The following is a 14,726-nucleotide window of genomic DNA, read 5'->3' on the forward strand; positions in this document are numbered from 1 at the left end:
GGATCAGCGACCCCCTCTCTGGGCTGCCCAAGATGCTCTGGGTGGTGGTGGTGGGGGGGGGCGAAGCGAACGCTGCTGGCAGAAATGCGGCTGGGACCCACCCCCACACCCACCCCCACCCGCCACCACCAGATCCGGGGCGTTTTCTCTCCGCTCTGGTGTTTCTGCAAAACTTTCCACCGAGCTGCACCCAAATCTGCACCTATTTGCAAAGTCCTGGGTATCTGGGGGGGGGAAGGACATTGGAAAATCCACCGTGGGAATGCAGCTCCTGCTGTGGTGGAGCGGAGCACTGCCAGCTCCCAGGGGCCGAGACCGAGTGAGGCCGTGGGGGAGGCGGGCAGGAGCGCGGGGGCGGCTGGGTGAGGAGACGGCCACGTCGGGAGCATCCCACACCCGGAGCACCGTGGCTGGGAGTATCCCACACCAGGAGCACCACGTGCTGGGAGTATCCTGTGCCAGGAGCATCCCAAGCCTGGAGCATTCCATGCCTGGAGCATCCTCCACCAGGAGCATCCCCCCTCCCAGAGCACCATGTGCTGGGAGCATCCCACGCCTGGAGCATCCCACTCCAGGAATATTCCATTCTAGGAACATCCTATGCCAGGAACACCCCACACCGGGAGTATCCCATGCCACAAGCACTGGGTGCTGGGAGCATCCCACGCCTGGAGCATCCTGCACTGGGAGCATCCCACGCCTGGCACATCCCATGCAGGGAGCATCCCGCACTGCGAGCTCCAGACCCCCCCAGCTGGTCACACTCCCTCCAGGCCGTGCTGCCCCCCCCCCAAGCCACCCTGCCAGCCCCCCGCACCCTGCTGTCCCCCAGGCCCTGCCCCTGCCCTTGGCCACGCCATCTCCCCCCACTACCCCCCAGCCTGCCCCCCCCAGGCCATGCTGCCCCCCCCGGCCATCCTGCACCCCCCCAGGTCTTCCCCCCCCAGCCCTGCCAGAGCTCCCTGCCAAACCACACCCCCTCCCTAGCTCCGCCCACCCCGGAGGGGGGCCTTATCCATTAGCCAATCAGAGCGCCGCCTCCCTCCCTTCCCGCGGCGTTGGCCAATGACGGCCTGGCGCTGTCGCGGGCGCCCGATCAGCGCGAGCCCCTGTACGTACCACTTCCGCTCCCCGGCGCCGACCAATCGCGGCCGCCTCCGCCCGATGAACCACGCCTATGCAAGCGCTGGGCCCAATCCGAGCAGAGCCCTGCCGCAGGCCGAGGGAGGGGGAGGGAGTGTCCCACGTGACGGGCGGCGGGGGGGGGGTCGCCGTTGCCATGGTGCGCGCGTTCGTGCTGCACACGCTGGGCGGACCCGCGCCCGCCGCCGCCCCGGGCCCCGCCGCCGCCGCCACCGCCGCTGCGCCGCCGCCGCCCCCCCGCTGCCGCGTGCTCTACGCGCGGGCCTTCGGGGCGCCCGCCGAGGGGCCGCCGGGCCGGCAGCGCCTCCGCCGCAAGGAGCAGCTCCTCGCGTGGCCAGGTACCGCGGGCGGCCGGGCCGGGCCGGGCCGGGCCGGTTTGGGCCGGGGGGGTCCCAGAGCCGCGAACTCCCCCGGCGCTTGGGGCTGCGCGGAGCCCCGGGGCCTTATCCCCCCCCCTTCCCGGGGCCCTTGTCCGGCCCCTCTCGCCCCCCCTCGGGGCCCTATCCATCCCCCCCCCCTTCCCGGGGATCTCCCGGGGCTTTATCCCCCCCCTTCCCGGAATCCCCCGAGGCCTCATCCATCCCCTCCCCCTCCCGGGGATCTCCCGGGGCCTTATCCCCCCCCTTCCCGGGGCCTTGTCCGCCCCGCCCTCCCCGCCCCCCCCTTCCCGGGGCCTTATCCCCCCCCTTCCCGGGGCCTTGTGCGTCTCCTCCCCTCCCCGCCCCCACCGGGCCCTTATCCACCCCCCCCCTCTCCCGGGATCCCCCGGGGCCTTATCCATCCCCCCCCCTTCCCGGGGGGTCCCCGGAGCTGTATCCCCCCCCAATCCCAGGGGTCTTATTTCCACACACGCACGCACACCCCCCCCGGGGGCCTGGGCTGGGTGGGATCCCCAGGGCCTCCTTCCCCCCCCCCCCCCAGGGCAGGGGCTGGGGGGGCCGGGGGGCCGCGGCACGCGGTACCGGTGCCCGGCTCCCTGCTCTCCAGGCAGGTGGACTCGCAGTGCCGGCTGCTGCAGGCGGCTGCGGGCCGGGCGGCCGCCCCGACGCTGCCGCAGCTGCCCGACGAGCCGGTGTCGCTGCAGGCCGCCCCGGGGGGGCTCTTCCGGCTGCCCGCCGGCGACCCCTTCGCCGAGCCCGCCACGGTGGTGTGGCTGGCCGTGCTGGCGCTGGGCTTCGCCCTGGTCCTGCGACCCCCACGAGAACCTGCCGCTGGCCGAGAGCACCCTGCGGCGCCTGGCCCAGCGCCTGCTGGGCTCCCTGCGCCTGCTGAGCCCCGGCAGCGCCGCGCTGCTGCGCGCCGACAGCGCCGAGGCCCTGCTCGACCGCTTCCTGCCCCACGGGCAGCTGCTCTTCCTCAACGAGCCCTTCGTGCAGGCGCTGGACCGCGAGCTGGGCGCCCGGGCGGCGCGGTAGGCGGGCGCCGGCGGCCCTGCCCCGCTCCCTGCGGACGAGCCGGCTGCCGGGGTCCCCCCGTGCCGTGCTGCGGGGGACACGGCGCCCGCGGAGGGACGAGGCCGGGGAGCTCAGGGCTGAGCCGAAGCTGGCGCTTTGGGCCTTCTCCGCAGCCCCGGGGGAGCAAAGGGGGAATTAAAAAGGGGAAATGAAAGGAGCCAAACCTGCGTCCCCACAAGCAGGGGGCTGGTTTCAAGGCCGGCAAACGTACAGGAGAGGCGGCCGGCTTGTCCGAGGAGTCTCAGGAAGAAAGAAAGAATGGGGACATGAGCCAGAAAGGGGCAGGTTTTACGTCTGTCTGCCCCTCGGATGCCTTCTCGGGAGGGAAGGAAAGTGTTGCCGGATACCAGTAGTAGCAAGAGGGCTGGACATGTAAAGCGTTGCTGTCTTTTCTTAATAAAAAGACATGAGGATGGAAACGGGACTATCGGAAAAGAACAGTTTCACGTGTCTGTGTGCACTCGCCCTTCCCTCCGTTTCCCTTCTCCGCTCGCTGACCATTTTACAGAACGTGCTGCTTCCACAGTGGCTTCTGCGAGCGTTTCATCTGACAGCCTGAAGAAGAGCACGGATGCCGGGAACCTCCGTCGCCCCGAAACGCTGGCTCCTCTTGGGAGCCGGGAGGGAGGAGCCGGCCCTGCCGGCATCCCACAGTCCGGCCAGCCCGAGGCAGCGGTGCCTGGGAAAGCAGAGCAGCGAGCCCAGCTCTCCGCAGCGCCCGGGGCTTCGCCGCTCCCTCCCCAGCTGCCCGTCGTCCCCGGCCCCCTGCCCCTAGCGCGGCGCAGGACACGGCGGGGACTGTCTAGGGAGGCTCTTCCGGCTGAGTTTAATGTTAGGCACAAACTCGGGGGCTTGTTGGGGTTTTCCTGGGCTACGCTATGGAAAGACGGAGCATCTCTGAGGGCGAACGGGGCAGTGAGCAGCGGCAGGTCCTGTCTGCTGTAGGACGGGCCGGCCAGAGGCTGGGGTCGGTCACGTGGGCACTGAGAAGTGGATCCGATGGGGACGGAGAAAGGGAGCAGCCAGAGGGATGGAGGAAGGTAAAGCAGAGGGGATGAAACACAGCCCTGAGCAGACGTCGTGCATGTCAGTGGTTTGGGCACCTCTGTATTGCCTGAAACACTGAAAAATGTGAAACAAGCTGGCTGCCCTGAGCAGAGTATCTGGAAAAACTGCAAGTGCATTTACGAGCTTCCGGCCCGAGAGGAGACGGGAGCGTTGCGTGCCCTCCGCTCCGGGTGAAGGTGCTCTGCAGGCTGCTTTCCCTGCCCGGGTGAAGCACTGCGCCCGGACTGCGCTGTGCCACATGTGCTCCGGCACAGCGCTCCGCAGGGCAGAAGCCGGTCTGCTGCAGGTACCTGGGTACCTTTGCGCTGCGGAATGCTGATGCCCTGGTGTAACCGCAGTCTGGTGGCGCTTATGGCAGCCGTGGTACCTGGAACCACATGCAGGTGGGGATGGTCGCATCCTGACCGCAGGGCCCCGCTCCGTCCCGGTGGGGGCAGGCAGCTCCTGTGCTGGGGGTGCTGAACGAAAGCTGCTGAGCAGCACGAGCGCACGGGGTCAGCCAGGATGACTCCTCACACCCTTGTTTTCGTGGTCATTACTATAGCTTCCCGTTTAGCGTTTCTGCTTTCAGCGCCTGCTTGATGCGTGTTCCTCTTTCTGGATACTTTTGTATGGATTCAGCAGCCAGATGCAACGGTAACTGCAAAGCCGTCAGCGTTTCGGGCCCGTCCGCCCTGGGGTGCCCGACGGAGTGGGTGGCTCCCTGGGCATCGCAGCTGCAGCAGGCAGGTCGCTCGCGTGATGCCAGCCGAGCGCAGCTGTACGCCCAAGGGCGCGGGAGACCAGCAGGGCGGCAGCAGGCAACGGTCGCATCCGGCCGCAGCGACCTCGGTGGGCTCGGCTTGGGATAAGGCAGCCCCACGTCTGCGAGGGGGTGTGATATCAAAAGTGGTAGGATGGGCAGGCATCCGGTGAACGCTCAAAAGTCACTTCAGAGCAGCTTCCTTTCCTTGGAGCACTAAATCATGTTTGCCCGCGGCGTGCAAAGGCTCCTAGGAGGAAGCAGCTGGTGGGGCTCAGCTCAGCATCCAGACCCGATGGAGGGGGAAGAACTTTACGAGAATACGGAAATGAAGCAACGTTTTTTTCTGGAAGAAGGTGAGCGCTGCTCACGGCGGGGCCCGGGGCGGCTCTGCCCGGGGCGGCCCCGCTCAGGGCGCGTCGCGCTTCTCTCCGCAGCGCCGGCTCCCGGCTCGGTGCCGCCGTGGCGCCGGGCGCTGGGCCCCGCGCTGGCCCTGGGCACCGTCCTGGCTCTGGGCGTCTCGCTGGTGGCCGTCGGCGCCCTCTGTAAGTGCGACGGGACCGGGCGCGGCGGCGGCAGCGGGGCGGCGGCGGCAGCGTGGGCGGCGGCGGCAGCGTGGGCGGCAGCGGCAGCGGGGCGGCAGCGGGGCGGCGGGCAGGAGCCCCGGGCCGAGCCCGCGGCGCCGCTCCGAGCCGCCGCCTCTGCCGCCCCCAGACGTGCGGGCCGAGCGGGAGCTGCGGGCGGCGCGAGCCGCGGCCGCCGGAGCCTCCGCGCTGCCCGGCTGCGCCCTCAACGCCTCGCACGGTGAGTCGCCATCGCCATGGCCATCGCGACCGGCATCGCGACGGGGGCCGGCATCGCGACGGGGGCCGCTCGAGGGCGCGTCCCGCGCGGCGCCGCGGCCGCTGCGCGCCCTGAGCCCGGCCCGCTCTGCGCCCAGGGCCGCGGACCGGCTGCGCCGCGCCGGGCGGAGCGGCGAGCTGCAGCGAGCGGCTGGGTAAGGGCGAGCGGCCGGGCGCAGCCGCCGCCGGGCCCGCAGCGCCCCGCGGTGCCGGTGCCCAGCGGCGGCCCCCGGTGTCCCGCGCCCGGCGCCCGGGTCGGGCCGGGTCGGGCCGGGAGGGGAGGAGACGGGCCGGGAGCGGCGGGGCCGGGCCGGGCCGGGCCGGGAGGGGACAGGAGCGGCGGGGGGAGACGGGAGAGGAGGGGACGGTGCGGGGCACCCTGCACCCACCGGCGGCGGCGGCAGCGGCGAGGCCCCCAGGCCCTTGTCTGCCGCGCTGCGGGACCTGCCCGTGCCCCCCACCGCACCTCTCTTCCCAGGGCAATGGCTGCATCAGATTTTCAAAGACTGGAAGTACCACGACGGGAAGATCTACTATTTTTCCAGTGATCGCAAGCCCTGGCAGGAAGCAGAGGATTTCTGTGTGTTGGAGCAATCCCACCTGACCTCCATCACCAGCCCGGAGGAGCAGGTGGGGGCGCGGGGACTTGCACCGTTATCCCCCGTTCCTGCCTTGAAAGCCTGCCCTGCTCCGCCTGCCAATCCCTCTGCCCGCAGCGCTCCCGCTGTCCCTCGTGTCTTCTAGGAATACCTCGCCAGGGAGGCGGGGAATCAAGGGCACTGGATCGGCCTCACGGATCTGGGCACCGAAGGCACCTGGGGCTGGGTGGACGGCACCGAGTACAGCGAAAACGCGAGGTGAGCGGAGCTGCGGGGCAGCGCCCGGCTCTGCCCCGGCCCGGAGCCACGACGGGGCGGTCGCGGCGCTCCGCGGCGGCGTCTCCCGTTCCTCGGCCGGGCTGGCGGCGACGCGACGCTGGAGGCCCGGGCAGCCTCCTCCGAGCGGTGACCAGTCTCCTGCCCCGGCAGTTTCTGGGCGCCAGGGCAGCCGGACAACTGGGATGACGGGACAGCGCCGGAGGAGGACTGCGTCCACCTGCAGCCGGAGGACTCCAACCTGTGGAACGACAGGAGGTGCACCGCGCCTCTGCACTGGATCTGCGAGAAGGACCTGGATATGTCCGGGCTGTGACGGGGCGGCTCCCGGCTCCGGCCCCGGTCCCGGCCCGGTCCCCCCGAGCCCAGCCCGGCCCGGCCGCGGCGGGGGCGAGCGCTGCAGCGCGGCCCCGGCCCCGGCCCCGGCCCGGCGGCTCAGCCCGTGGGTGCTGGGTGAGGCCCCCGGGGATCTGCAGTGTTTGAGCACCCTCAGCATAAAGGGTTTTTTTGCTTGGCTCTGTTTAAACCTCCCCCGTTGCCCCTCGTCCTCGCTGCCTCTCGCCCTCTCCCTGCGCCCCTCCCGTTCGAGCGGAGCCCGGCTCCGTCCTCCCTGCACGGAGCGAGACCCCCCCGGCCCTGCCCCCCCCCCCCGGCCCAGCAGCCAGACGTGTCTCCCAAGTGCGGATCCACCCCCCCTGCCCCCAGCCTGCTGCTCCCCCTCCTGCTGCCGCTGCCCAGCGAGGCAGCAGGCGTGGAAGCGGCATTCCTGCCGGCGCGCCTTACCGGAGCTGTGTTCCTTAGGAAACAGCGGCCCTTCGCTGAGAGCAAGTTCTGCAGAGGCAAAGCAGAAGGTGTCAGCACACAGTTACGCTGTGGAACACAGTTTACCGGGGCTTTGTAATTAAAAGCCGAGAGCACACGGGCAGGGATGCAGACTTGGCCGCTGCGCCTGCCGGGGCTCAACACCGAGTACGCTCTGCGCTGGGGACCCGGGGGGGGGGGGGGTCTCGATAGTCCTATGTCTGCTTTTGCGCGTAATCTCGCCCCAGACCACGATTCCCCCCGCCCGAGGGTGCTGAGCTGCTCCCGAAGGACACGGGCGCAGCGGGATCTCGGCGGGGGTCCCAGCACCCCCCCACGCCTCCGGGAGCCCGGAGGCCGGTCGTGCCTCGTGGAGCCGCCTCGCACAGCGCCGTCCTCCTTCCCCCACGGGCGGCAGGGCAGGACCCCCCCGGCGGGGCGTCCCACGGGAAGGTCCGTGGTCGCCGCTGAGGACAGCGGGCAGCGGGCAGCCCGGAGCGGAGCCGCTGCAGCAAGGGGCGGGGGGGGGGGGGGGCCGAGCAGCGGGCTCGACGGGGACCGGGACCAGGTGTCCGAACACCCCCCGGGGAGGGCGGCAGAGCTCCCCCGGCACAGCGAGCCGCAGCCCCGCACGCCCCGCAGCGAAGCCCTTTCGGGTCTGACCCCCCCCCCTCCCCCCCGCGCCGCAGAGGCACAGCGACAGCCCCCAAAGGATTAAGCTGAGGTGGCGGGGGGGGGGGGAGAGCGGGGCTCTCGCACCCCGAGCCGGTACCCGCGTTGGAGCGCGCAGCACCGCTGCCGCCGTGGCTCCCGCTGCGCAGCGCTGGCGTTACCCGGCCAGCTCCTGTCTCCCAAAGGCGCTTTTGCATTAGATCATTTACGCATCTTTGCATAAGATTTCCCTCATCAGTGCCGCCCCGCAGAGGCAAGCCGCGGCTTTCCGCCACCTCCTCTTCCTACCCCTCTGGTCCTACTTTATCCCTCTCCAATATCTCTGACAAAACCCGACACGAACAGCACGGGTGTCTTTGTAAAACAAGACGCTGCAGCAAAGCTGCACGGAGGTTGCAACCCGCTAAAAAATGGCAACGCACCGCGAGCGACGAGTGTTTCTGGGCTTAGTGGCTGCACCAAGCGCGCTGACAAAGCACACGCAGCCACCGCGGTGGGGATGCTCAGGGTATGTATTTGCCTTGGCATGCTCGGCATGGTATTCCCAGGTGGGACCCTCCCCGTCACAGCCCAGCCGTGTCCAAGTGCCTCTTGCAGATCCACAAGAAGGAGACGTTGCAGTTATGGTCATTCCAGAGGCCGTTTCCCACGGGGTGTATCTGAGCGCACTCTTCTCTGCCGCTTGGCCCGTAGTCCGTGTTGTCCGGCTGCCCTGGCGCCCAGAAACTGCCGGGGCAGGAGACTGGTCACCACTCAGAGGAGGCTGCCCAGGCCTCCAGCGTCACCCCCAGCCCGGCTGAGGGACGGGAGACGCCACTGTGGAGCGCCGCAACTGCCCCGTCATGGTGCCAGGACAGAGCCGGGCGCTGTCCCGCAGCCCCCACATCTCGCCCAGCCCCGCACTCCCCCCCGGCCCCCGCTCACCTCGCGTTTTCGCTGTACTTGGTGCCGTCCACCCAGCGCCAGGTGCCTTCTTTCTCCACTTTGGTGAGGCCGATCCAGTAAGACCTTTTCCCTCCCTCCCTGGTGAGGTATTCCTAGAAGACACGAGGGACAGCGGGAGTGCTGCGGGCAGGATTTGCAGGAGCAGCTGGGCCAGGCGGGTTTGCGGTGGTGGAGGGTGGCGCTGGGCAGCGGGGCCAGGCAGGGCACCCACGGGGACCCCGGGGCGGTGGGGTGGCCCCAAGCAGGGGCCAGGATGCAGCCTGCGGGTGAGCGGGGCTCTGCGCGATGGGGGGACACGGCGCTGCGGAGAGCCCCACGGCGAGGGGAACCAGCCTGGCCCTGCGCCTTGGACTCCGGCTGGGGGGGCTGAATAGCTGCAGGCGCCAGTGGGGGCTTGGAGGGGGGGGTCACATCCCCGAGAGCCCATCCTCAGCCCCAAGGGGGCCAGGCCTGGAGGCGGCATCAGGGCCTCTGCCCCAGGCTCCCACCTGCTCCTCCGCACTGGTGACGGAGGTCAGGTGGGATTGCTTTGACACGCAGAAATCCTCTGCTTCCTGCCAGGGCTTGCGATCACTGGAAAAATAGTAGATCTTCCCGTCATGGTACTTCCAGCCGATGGAAAGCCACTGCAGCCATTGCCCTGGGAAGAGAGGTGCGGTGGGGGGCACGGGCAGGTCCCGCAGCGCGGCAGACAAGGGCCTGGGGGCCTCGCCGCTGCCGCCGCCGCCGGTGGGTGCAGGGTGCCCCGCACCGTCCCCTCCTCTCCCGTCTCCCCCCGCCGCTCCTGTCCCCTCCCGGCCCGGCCCGGCCCGGCCCCGCCGCTCCCGGCCCGTCTCCTCCCCTCCCGACCCGACCCGGCCCGACCCGGGCGCCGGGCGCGGGACACCGGGGGCCGCCGCTGGGCACCGGCACCGCGGGGCGCTGCGGGCCCGGCGGCGGCTGCGCCCGGCCGCTCGCCCTTACCCAGCCGCTCGCTGCAGCTCGCCGCTCCGCCCGGCGCGGCGCAGCCGGTCCGCGGCCCTGGGCGCAGAGCGGGCCGGGCTCAGGGCGCGCAGCGGCCGCGGCGCCGCGCGGGACGCGCCCTCGAGCGGCCCCCGTCGCGATGCCGGCCCCCGTCGCGATGCCGGTCGCGATGGCCATGGCGATGGCGACTCACCGTGCGAGGCGTTGAGGGCGCAGCCGGGCAGCGCGGAGGCTCCGGCGGCCGCGGCTCGCGCCGCCCGCAGCTCCCGCTCGGCCCGCACGTCTGGGGGCGGCAGAGGCGGCGGCTCGGAGCGGCGCCGCGGGCTCGGCCCGGGGCTCCTGCCCGCCGCCCCGCTGCCGCCGCCGCCCCCGCTGCCGCCGCCCCGCTGCCGCCGCCCCCGCCCCCGCCGCCGCCGCGCCCGGACCCGTCGCACTTACAGAGGGCGCCGACGGCCGCCAGCGAGACGCCCAGAGCCAGGACGGTGCCCAGGGCCAGCGCGGGGCCCAGCGCCCGGCGCCACGGCGGCACCGAGCCGGGAGCCGGCGCTGCGGAGAGAAGCGCGACGCGCCCTGAGCGGGGCCGCCCCGGGCAGAGCCGCCCCGGGCCCCGCCGTGAGCAGCGCTCACCTTGAGAGGAACCGCGGGGGTATTTAATCTTCAGGCTCTCGTAAAGATCAGCCCCCTGCGCCGCCATCCCTGTGCGCAGAGCTGAGTCCCACCAGCTGCCTTCTCCTAGGAGCCTTCGCCTGCGGCGGTGGAGAGCGCTTGAAAAGTCCGAGAAAGGGAACTTGGCCGCTGGGCTTTTGTCAGCTCCGGGATGCCAGCTCATTCCCCCAGTGACGATGGCTCTTGCACTCATCCAAATTCCCCCAGCCCCAGAGGTGCCATTTCAGGAGCAACCCCCCCGTGCCTGGCTCCAGCTGCATCCTGTCCCGCCGCCCCACCAGCCCAGCCCGGCCACCCCACGGGGCTCCCCTCTGGGCAAGGATGGCTCCTCGGTTCCTCAGGATCTTTTCCCTCATGGTCGGTTGTGCCACACAGGATGTGCAGGGGCCAAACCGCAGGCCCTGGTGCTGCAGGGGCAGCGTGGCAGGGGGCCCCATGCCGCAGCTCTGGGACACAACCATAGGGCGCAGGAAATGATTGCAGCAAAACTCAGCGTGAAGCCTTGGGCAGGAAAAATTTATTGCGCACACAAGCCTTTCCGCTTGCACATGCTCCCACAGCCCCACAAGCGCCACGAGCTCTGCACATCCTGCTGCTGGGGTGACACAACGGGCAAGGCGGTGGCTCTCTAGTCCTCGCGGCGGCTCTGCTGCCACTTGACTGCCAAGGGAAAAATGAGTTTGAAACGGGCCTTTTATACCCTTCAGGAGCCAGCAGTTTCTCTGGGGGATCTTTTGTCAGCCTCTTGTCTTCATCATCCATAAACCCGAAGCCAAGCTGCTGCTGTTGCCTGTGTTTCCTAATTCAGGGTGTCGTTCTCGCTCCAGCCCAGCTCCCTGTTGGTAGCACGAGGAGGGGAATGGCCAGGCGGTGTCTCCAGCCCTGTTTTGCCTGGCTGGTGTCACAGCACAGGTCCCTTGAGAAGCCGTCAGGGCTCTGCTAGAGCAGAGCCCCTGGGGCTGGATGCAAACTGCACCCTTGTCCCAGGGTGAGCAGGAGCCCCAACATCATGTGAGCAGGATCTCTGTCCCCGGTGTGAGCAGAATCCCTGTCCCTGGTGTGAGCAGGATCCCTGGTCCCCGATGTGAGCAGGATCCCTGGTCCCTGGTGCGAGCAGGATCCCTGGTCCCCGATGTGAGCAGAATCCCTGTCCCTGGTGTGAGCAGGATCCCTGGTCCCTGGTGTGAGCAGAATCCCTGTCCCTGGTGTGAGCAGGATCCCTGGTCCCTGGTGTGAGCAGAATCCCTGTCCCTGATGTGAGCAGGATTCCTGTCCCCGGTGTGAGCAGGGTCCCTGTCCCTGGTGTGAGCAGGATCCCTGATCCCCAGTGCGAGCAGCATCCCTGGTCCCCCATGCAAGCAGGATCCCTGTCCCTGGTGTGAGCAGAATCCCTGGTCCCTGGTGCGAGCAGGATCCCTGGTCCCCGGTGTGAGCAGGGTCCCTGTCCCTGGTGTGAGCAAGTCCCAGCCCCCGCTGGGAGCTGCCCGGCCGCTGCCGCCCCGTGTCAGCCCGCAGCCCATTCCCGCACATGTGTCGGGACATGCTGTTGGCTGGCTCCTGCCCTCACACGGACTCTGCCCTGTCCCTTCACCCACGGGGACCCTGTTCCCCAGGGCCGGGTGCCAGTCCCACTGCGGGGAAGCAGCGCTGGCACCAGGAGGGCTTTGGAGCAGCACGGGCAGGGCAGGACCTTCCCACAGCCCCTCCTTCGGGAAGGGCTGTCAATGACGGTCCAGAGTTTTGGTATCCTCGGGCGAAGGTGGGCGCAGCCGTCAGCCCCCACCCTGCAACGGCTTTTCCCCTCGCTTGCCGGGGGCCGTGCAAACCCTGAACGTCTCTTCTCGTCGGGTTTATTGGATGCACAAGGCCTGGGCACGGCAGCCCACGGGAACAGGCTCCCTTGTGCCAAATCCTGCCCTTCCCGGGCTCTGCTCAGCCCTCGTCCCGTCTGCACCCTGTCCCACCCGTGCAGCGCCACAGGCCTGCGGGGGCTTGGTCTGCAAGGCCAGTCCAGTGACACGTCCTTGCCACTGCCCCCAGGAGATATTCCAAGATATTCCTGCATGACCCAAGGCGTTGCACGGTGACCTCGGCCAGGGTGACAGCAGCCTGGAGCGTGGCAGGCCTGGCCGAGTGGAAAGGAGGGGATTCGCGTGCCGGTGGCGAGGAAGGGCTGCTGGAGAAGCGGCAGCGCGGGACGGGTTCCTGGTGCTGGGAACCATTAAACCCGCTCCAGTGCGCCCCAGGGAGCCCTGCCGCTCATGGAGCAGGGCAGAGCTCCTCGACTGCGTCGAAAAAGGAGAGACAAAAGGAGAAGAGCCCGTGCTCTCGCAGGGATCTGCCCCCTCCGCCTCCATCCCTGGTGCTGAGCGGAGCCCAGGCAGCTGCTCCCTCCTAGGAGCGTTTGCACACGCTTCTTACATTTAACTTAATGCTCCAAGAAAACGAGCGGAGCCGGAGCAGGAGCCGCCCGGCCGCTCCGTGCACAGATCCCTTGGCACCAAAGCGGAGCTGTTTCCAGAGAGCAGAATCCCGAGACTTGCTCAGGCGCTCGGTCCTGGCGCTGCTCCAGCTGACTCTGCTCGCTTCTGCCTCCTCGCACTGCTCCCAAGCTGCCCACACCTGGAGCCGAGCGACGTGTCCCGCGTGCCCATCGCCTCCTCCCGGCGCCGCCGGCTGCGCCCCAGCCCAGACACCTGCAGCAAGCGGGCCGGGGGCAACATCCTGCCCCCAGGGCTGAGCACAGACCCGCGTGAGCAGGAGTTTCTCCGGGAACGGAGCGGTGACGTGGGTTGCTCCTTGCAAGTGGCTCTTTTGCAATTTCTCCAGTGCACAAATGGCCCGTGCCCCCCCGGAGCGGTCCAGGATCCCGTCCCCCCCCCGCCACCAGCTCCCCCCGGCAATAAAGCAGCAATGCAGAAAATGCATGTGGCCAGCTCACCGCTAGTTCAGCCTGTCCCGTCCCGTCCCCCCCCCGAGCCCCTGCCGAAGACGGCTGGTTTCACTGAGTTTCCTTTTTTTCCTTTTTTCCCTCTCTTTTAGACAATTTGAAAACTTCAGACGCATCTGCCCAGGGCTCCCCTTCCCCGCTCCAAGTCTCTGGCCATGCCGGTCGGACCCCCCCTGCGGAGGGGGCACGGGTGATGCCCGCCGGATCCGAGGCCAGGTGGAACTGCCGGGGAAACTGAGGCACGGGCGCTGCTGTTGGCGCCGTGCGCGGGGAGGTTTCGTTGCATCCTTCCTGGGTGGGGGGGGGGGCAGCAATTCTGAGCATGGATTTGGGGGGTTTCTCTAGTGGGGAAAAAAAGCAGACACTCACCATGAGTTTATTTTATAGCAAAATCTCGTTTTGCTCAAAACTGTTTGTTTTACCCCAGCACTAGAAACTGGAAAGAAAAACCTCTTGACTAGGATTGAGTTCAGTTTCATTTTTGTTCCAAAATGTATCTCAGATCCAATCCTGTTTTGTTTTTCATCCTCAGACCTAAAAATGTGCACAGGAGCCTCAGAAAAAGCCAACAGGAGAAATTACTCTGTATTTCTTTTTAACAGCAGTGGAGACAATTCATCCAGCCCCGATTTGTCCCACATATTGCTCATATTCCTCTTCTTTATTATCTACGAAAAGCGAAGGCAAACTTGAAATAGTGATTGCAGTGTCGTATTCCGAACAAGAGCAAGAGCTATGGTTATTATAGTGATTATTATGATTATTACTCTTTATTTATTGGCAATATTCTCAGCCTGGTGGAGAAGTCACTTGGAGCAAGGGAAGATGAATCCCCAGGACAGGATCCTCTTGGGGTGCAGGGTTGTGCGGCTCGATTCCCGCCGGCTGCTGTGCTCGCGCAAGGTCATATCCCAAGCGTGTCCAGCTGGGAGCACATGTGTCCAGCTGGGAACACGTGTCTGGCTGGGAGTTTGTGTGTCCAGCTGGGAGCATGCATGTCGGGTTGGGAGCATGCGTGTCTGGCTGGAAACCTGCGTGTCTGGCCAGGGGCACACGTGTCCAACTGAGAACATGTGTGTCCATCCATGAACACACGTGTCCAGCTGGGAGCATGCATGTCCGGCTGGCTTTCCAAAGGGAAGGGCCAAGGCCGGGACACGCAGAGACGGCGCAGCAGGACGCGGGAGCCGCTCCGCGCCATCCGGAGCGCCAATCCGCCCCGCTGCCGAGCCTCGTGGCGCCCGTACCTCCGCGGGAGCCCTGGCGTGTCGAGCCTGTTCTGGAAGCACCCAGCCGAGCTATTTCGGGATCTCTGTCCTTTTCCTTTTGTCATCCTCCTTCCAGCCCAAAGCATTGTTGTGCTTGACGCTGAGTCTGGAAATAGCCTCAAACACGCGGGAACTGCCCGTGCTGGCGAGCGAGCGAGCGGCCGCAAAGCCCTGCGCGCTTCCCTGCTCCCGGTGCTTCCGTGCCGTGCTTTTGGCCCCTTTCCCACTGGGCTGGCGGGGCGTGCCGAGTGTTCCCACCGCGGTGCTTGGCCGGTGCTCCGGAACGCCCCAGGCGGCCGCGGGGCCGGCAGGGCTGCAAGCGCCGGCAGCCCCGGCC

At 68.1% G+C, this 14,726-nt stretch overlaps 3 protein-coding genes across 4 annotated transcripts; 2 read left to right on the forward strand and 1 right to left on the reverse strand.

Annotated features, from left to right (window-relative positions):
• The first annotated feature begins 1,279 nt into the window (after nucleotides 1-1,279).
• On the forward strand, nucleotides 1,280-3,897 carry AP5S1 (adaptor related protein complex 5 subunit sigma 1). The gene is given in 3 exon segments (XM_067297265.1): nucleotides 1,280-1,472; nucleotides 2,121-2,329; nucleotides 2,331-3,897. Coding segments are annotated over 3 exon segments (630 nt in total). The 3' UTR covers nucleotides 2,559-3,897.
• An 805-nt stretch (nucleotides 3,898-4,702) lies between these two features.
• On the forward strand, nucleotides 4,703-6,654 carry LOC136992237 (C-type lectin domain family 4 member F-like). The gene is made up of 7 exons (XM_067297266.1): nucleotides 4,703-4,763; nucleotides 4,845-4,952; nucleotides 5,122-5,211; nucleotides 5,348-5,404; nucleotides 5,728-5,879; nucleotides 5,994-6,106; nucleotides 6,278-6,654. The coding sequence occupies exons 1-7, from the start codon at nucleotides 4,703-4,705 to the stop codon at nucleotides 6,438-6,440; spliced, it is 744 nt and encodes a 247-aa protein (XP_067153367.1). The 3' UTR covers nucleotides 6,441-6,654.
• Nucleotides 6,655-8,095: 1,441 nt separating this feature from the next.
• Nucleotides 8,096-10,676, reverse strand: LOC106487511 (C-type lectin domain family 4 member F-like). Of its 2 annotated transcripts, XM_067297239.1 has the most exons (6): nucleotides 10,133-10,676; nucleotides 9,944-10,051; nucleotides 9,699-9,788; nucleotides 9,031-9,182; nucleotides 8,522-8,634; nucleotides 8,096-8,323 (listed from the first exon to the last, which is right to left on the reverse strand). In XM_067297239.1, the coding sequence occupies exons 1-6, from the start codon at nucleotides 10,362-10,364 to the stop codon at nucleotides 8,161-8,163; spliced, it is 858 nt and encodes a 285-aa protein (XP_067153340.1). In that variant the 5' UTR covers nucleotides 10,365-10,676; the 3' UTR covers nucleotides 8,096-8,160. The 2 variants fall into 2 exon arrangements, with proteins under 2 accessions (XP_067153340.1, XP_067153341.1); XM_067297240.1 differs by lacking the exon at nucleotides 9,944-10,051.
• Between the last annotated feature and the right edge of the window lie 4,050 nt (nucleotides 10,677-14,726).

This window comes from Apteryx mantelli, chromosome 5, assembly GCF_036417845.1.
Source record: "Apteryx mantelli isolate bAptMan1 chromosome 5, bAptMan1.hap1, whole genome shotgun sequence".
NCBI lineage: Eukaryota > Metazoa > Chordata > Aves > Apterygiformes > Apterygidae > Apteryx > Apteryx mantelli.

Bases quoted from the DNA above. Each gene is read 5' to 3' on its own strand.
- LOC136992237 (XM_067297266.1), top strand. From the start codon at position 4,703: ATGGAGGGGGAAGAACTTTACGAGAATACGGAAATGAAGCAACGTTTT. The intron at 5,880-5,993 runs GTGGGGGCGCGG...CGTGTCTTCTAG, and splicing joins TCACCAGCCCGGAGGAGCAG to GAATACCTCGCCAGGGAGGC. The intron at 6,107-6,277 runs GTGAGCGGAGCT...CTGCCCCGGCAG, and splicing joins GAGTACAGCGAAAACGCGAG to TTTCTGGGCGCCAGGGCAGC.
- LOC106487511 (XM_067297239.1), bottom strand. From the start codon at position 10,364: ATGAGTGCAAGAGCCATCGTCACTGGGGGAATGAGCTGGCATCCCGGA. The intron at 9,789-9,943 runs GTAAGTGCGACG...TGCCGCCCCCAG, and splicing joins GGCGGCCGTCGGCGCCCTCT to ACGTGCGGGCCGAGCGGGAG. The intron at 8,324-8,521 runs GTGAGCGGGGGC...CTGCCCCGGCAG, and splicing joins AAGTACAGCGAAAACGCGAG to TTTCTGGGCGCCAGGGCAGC.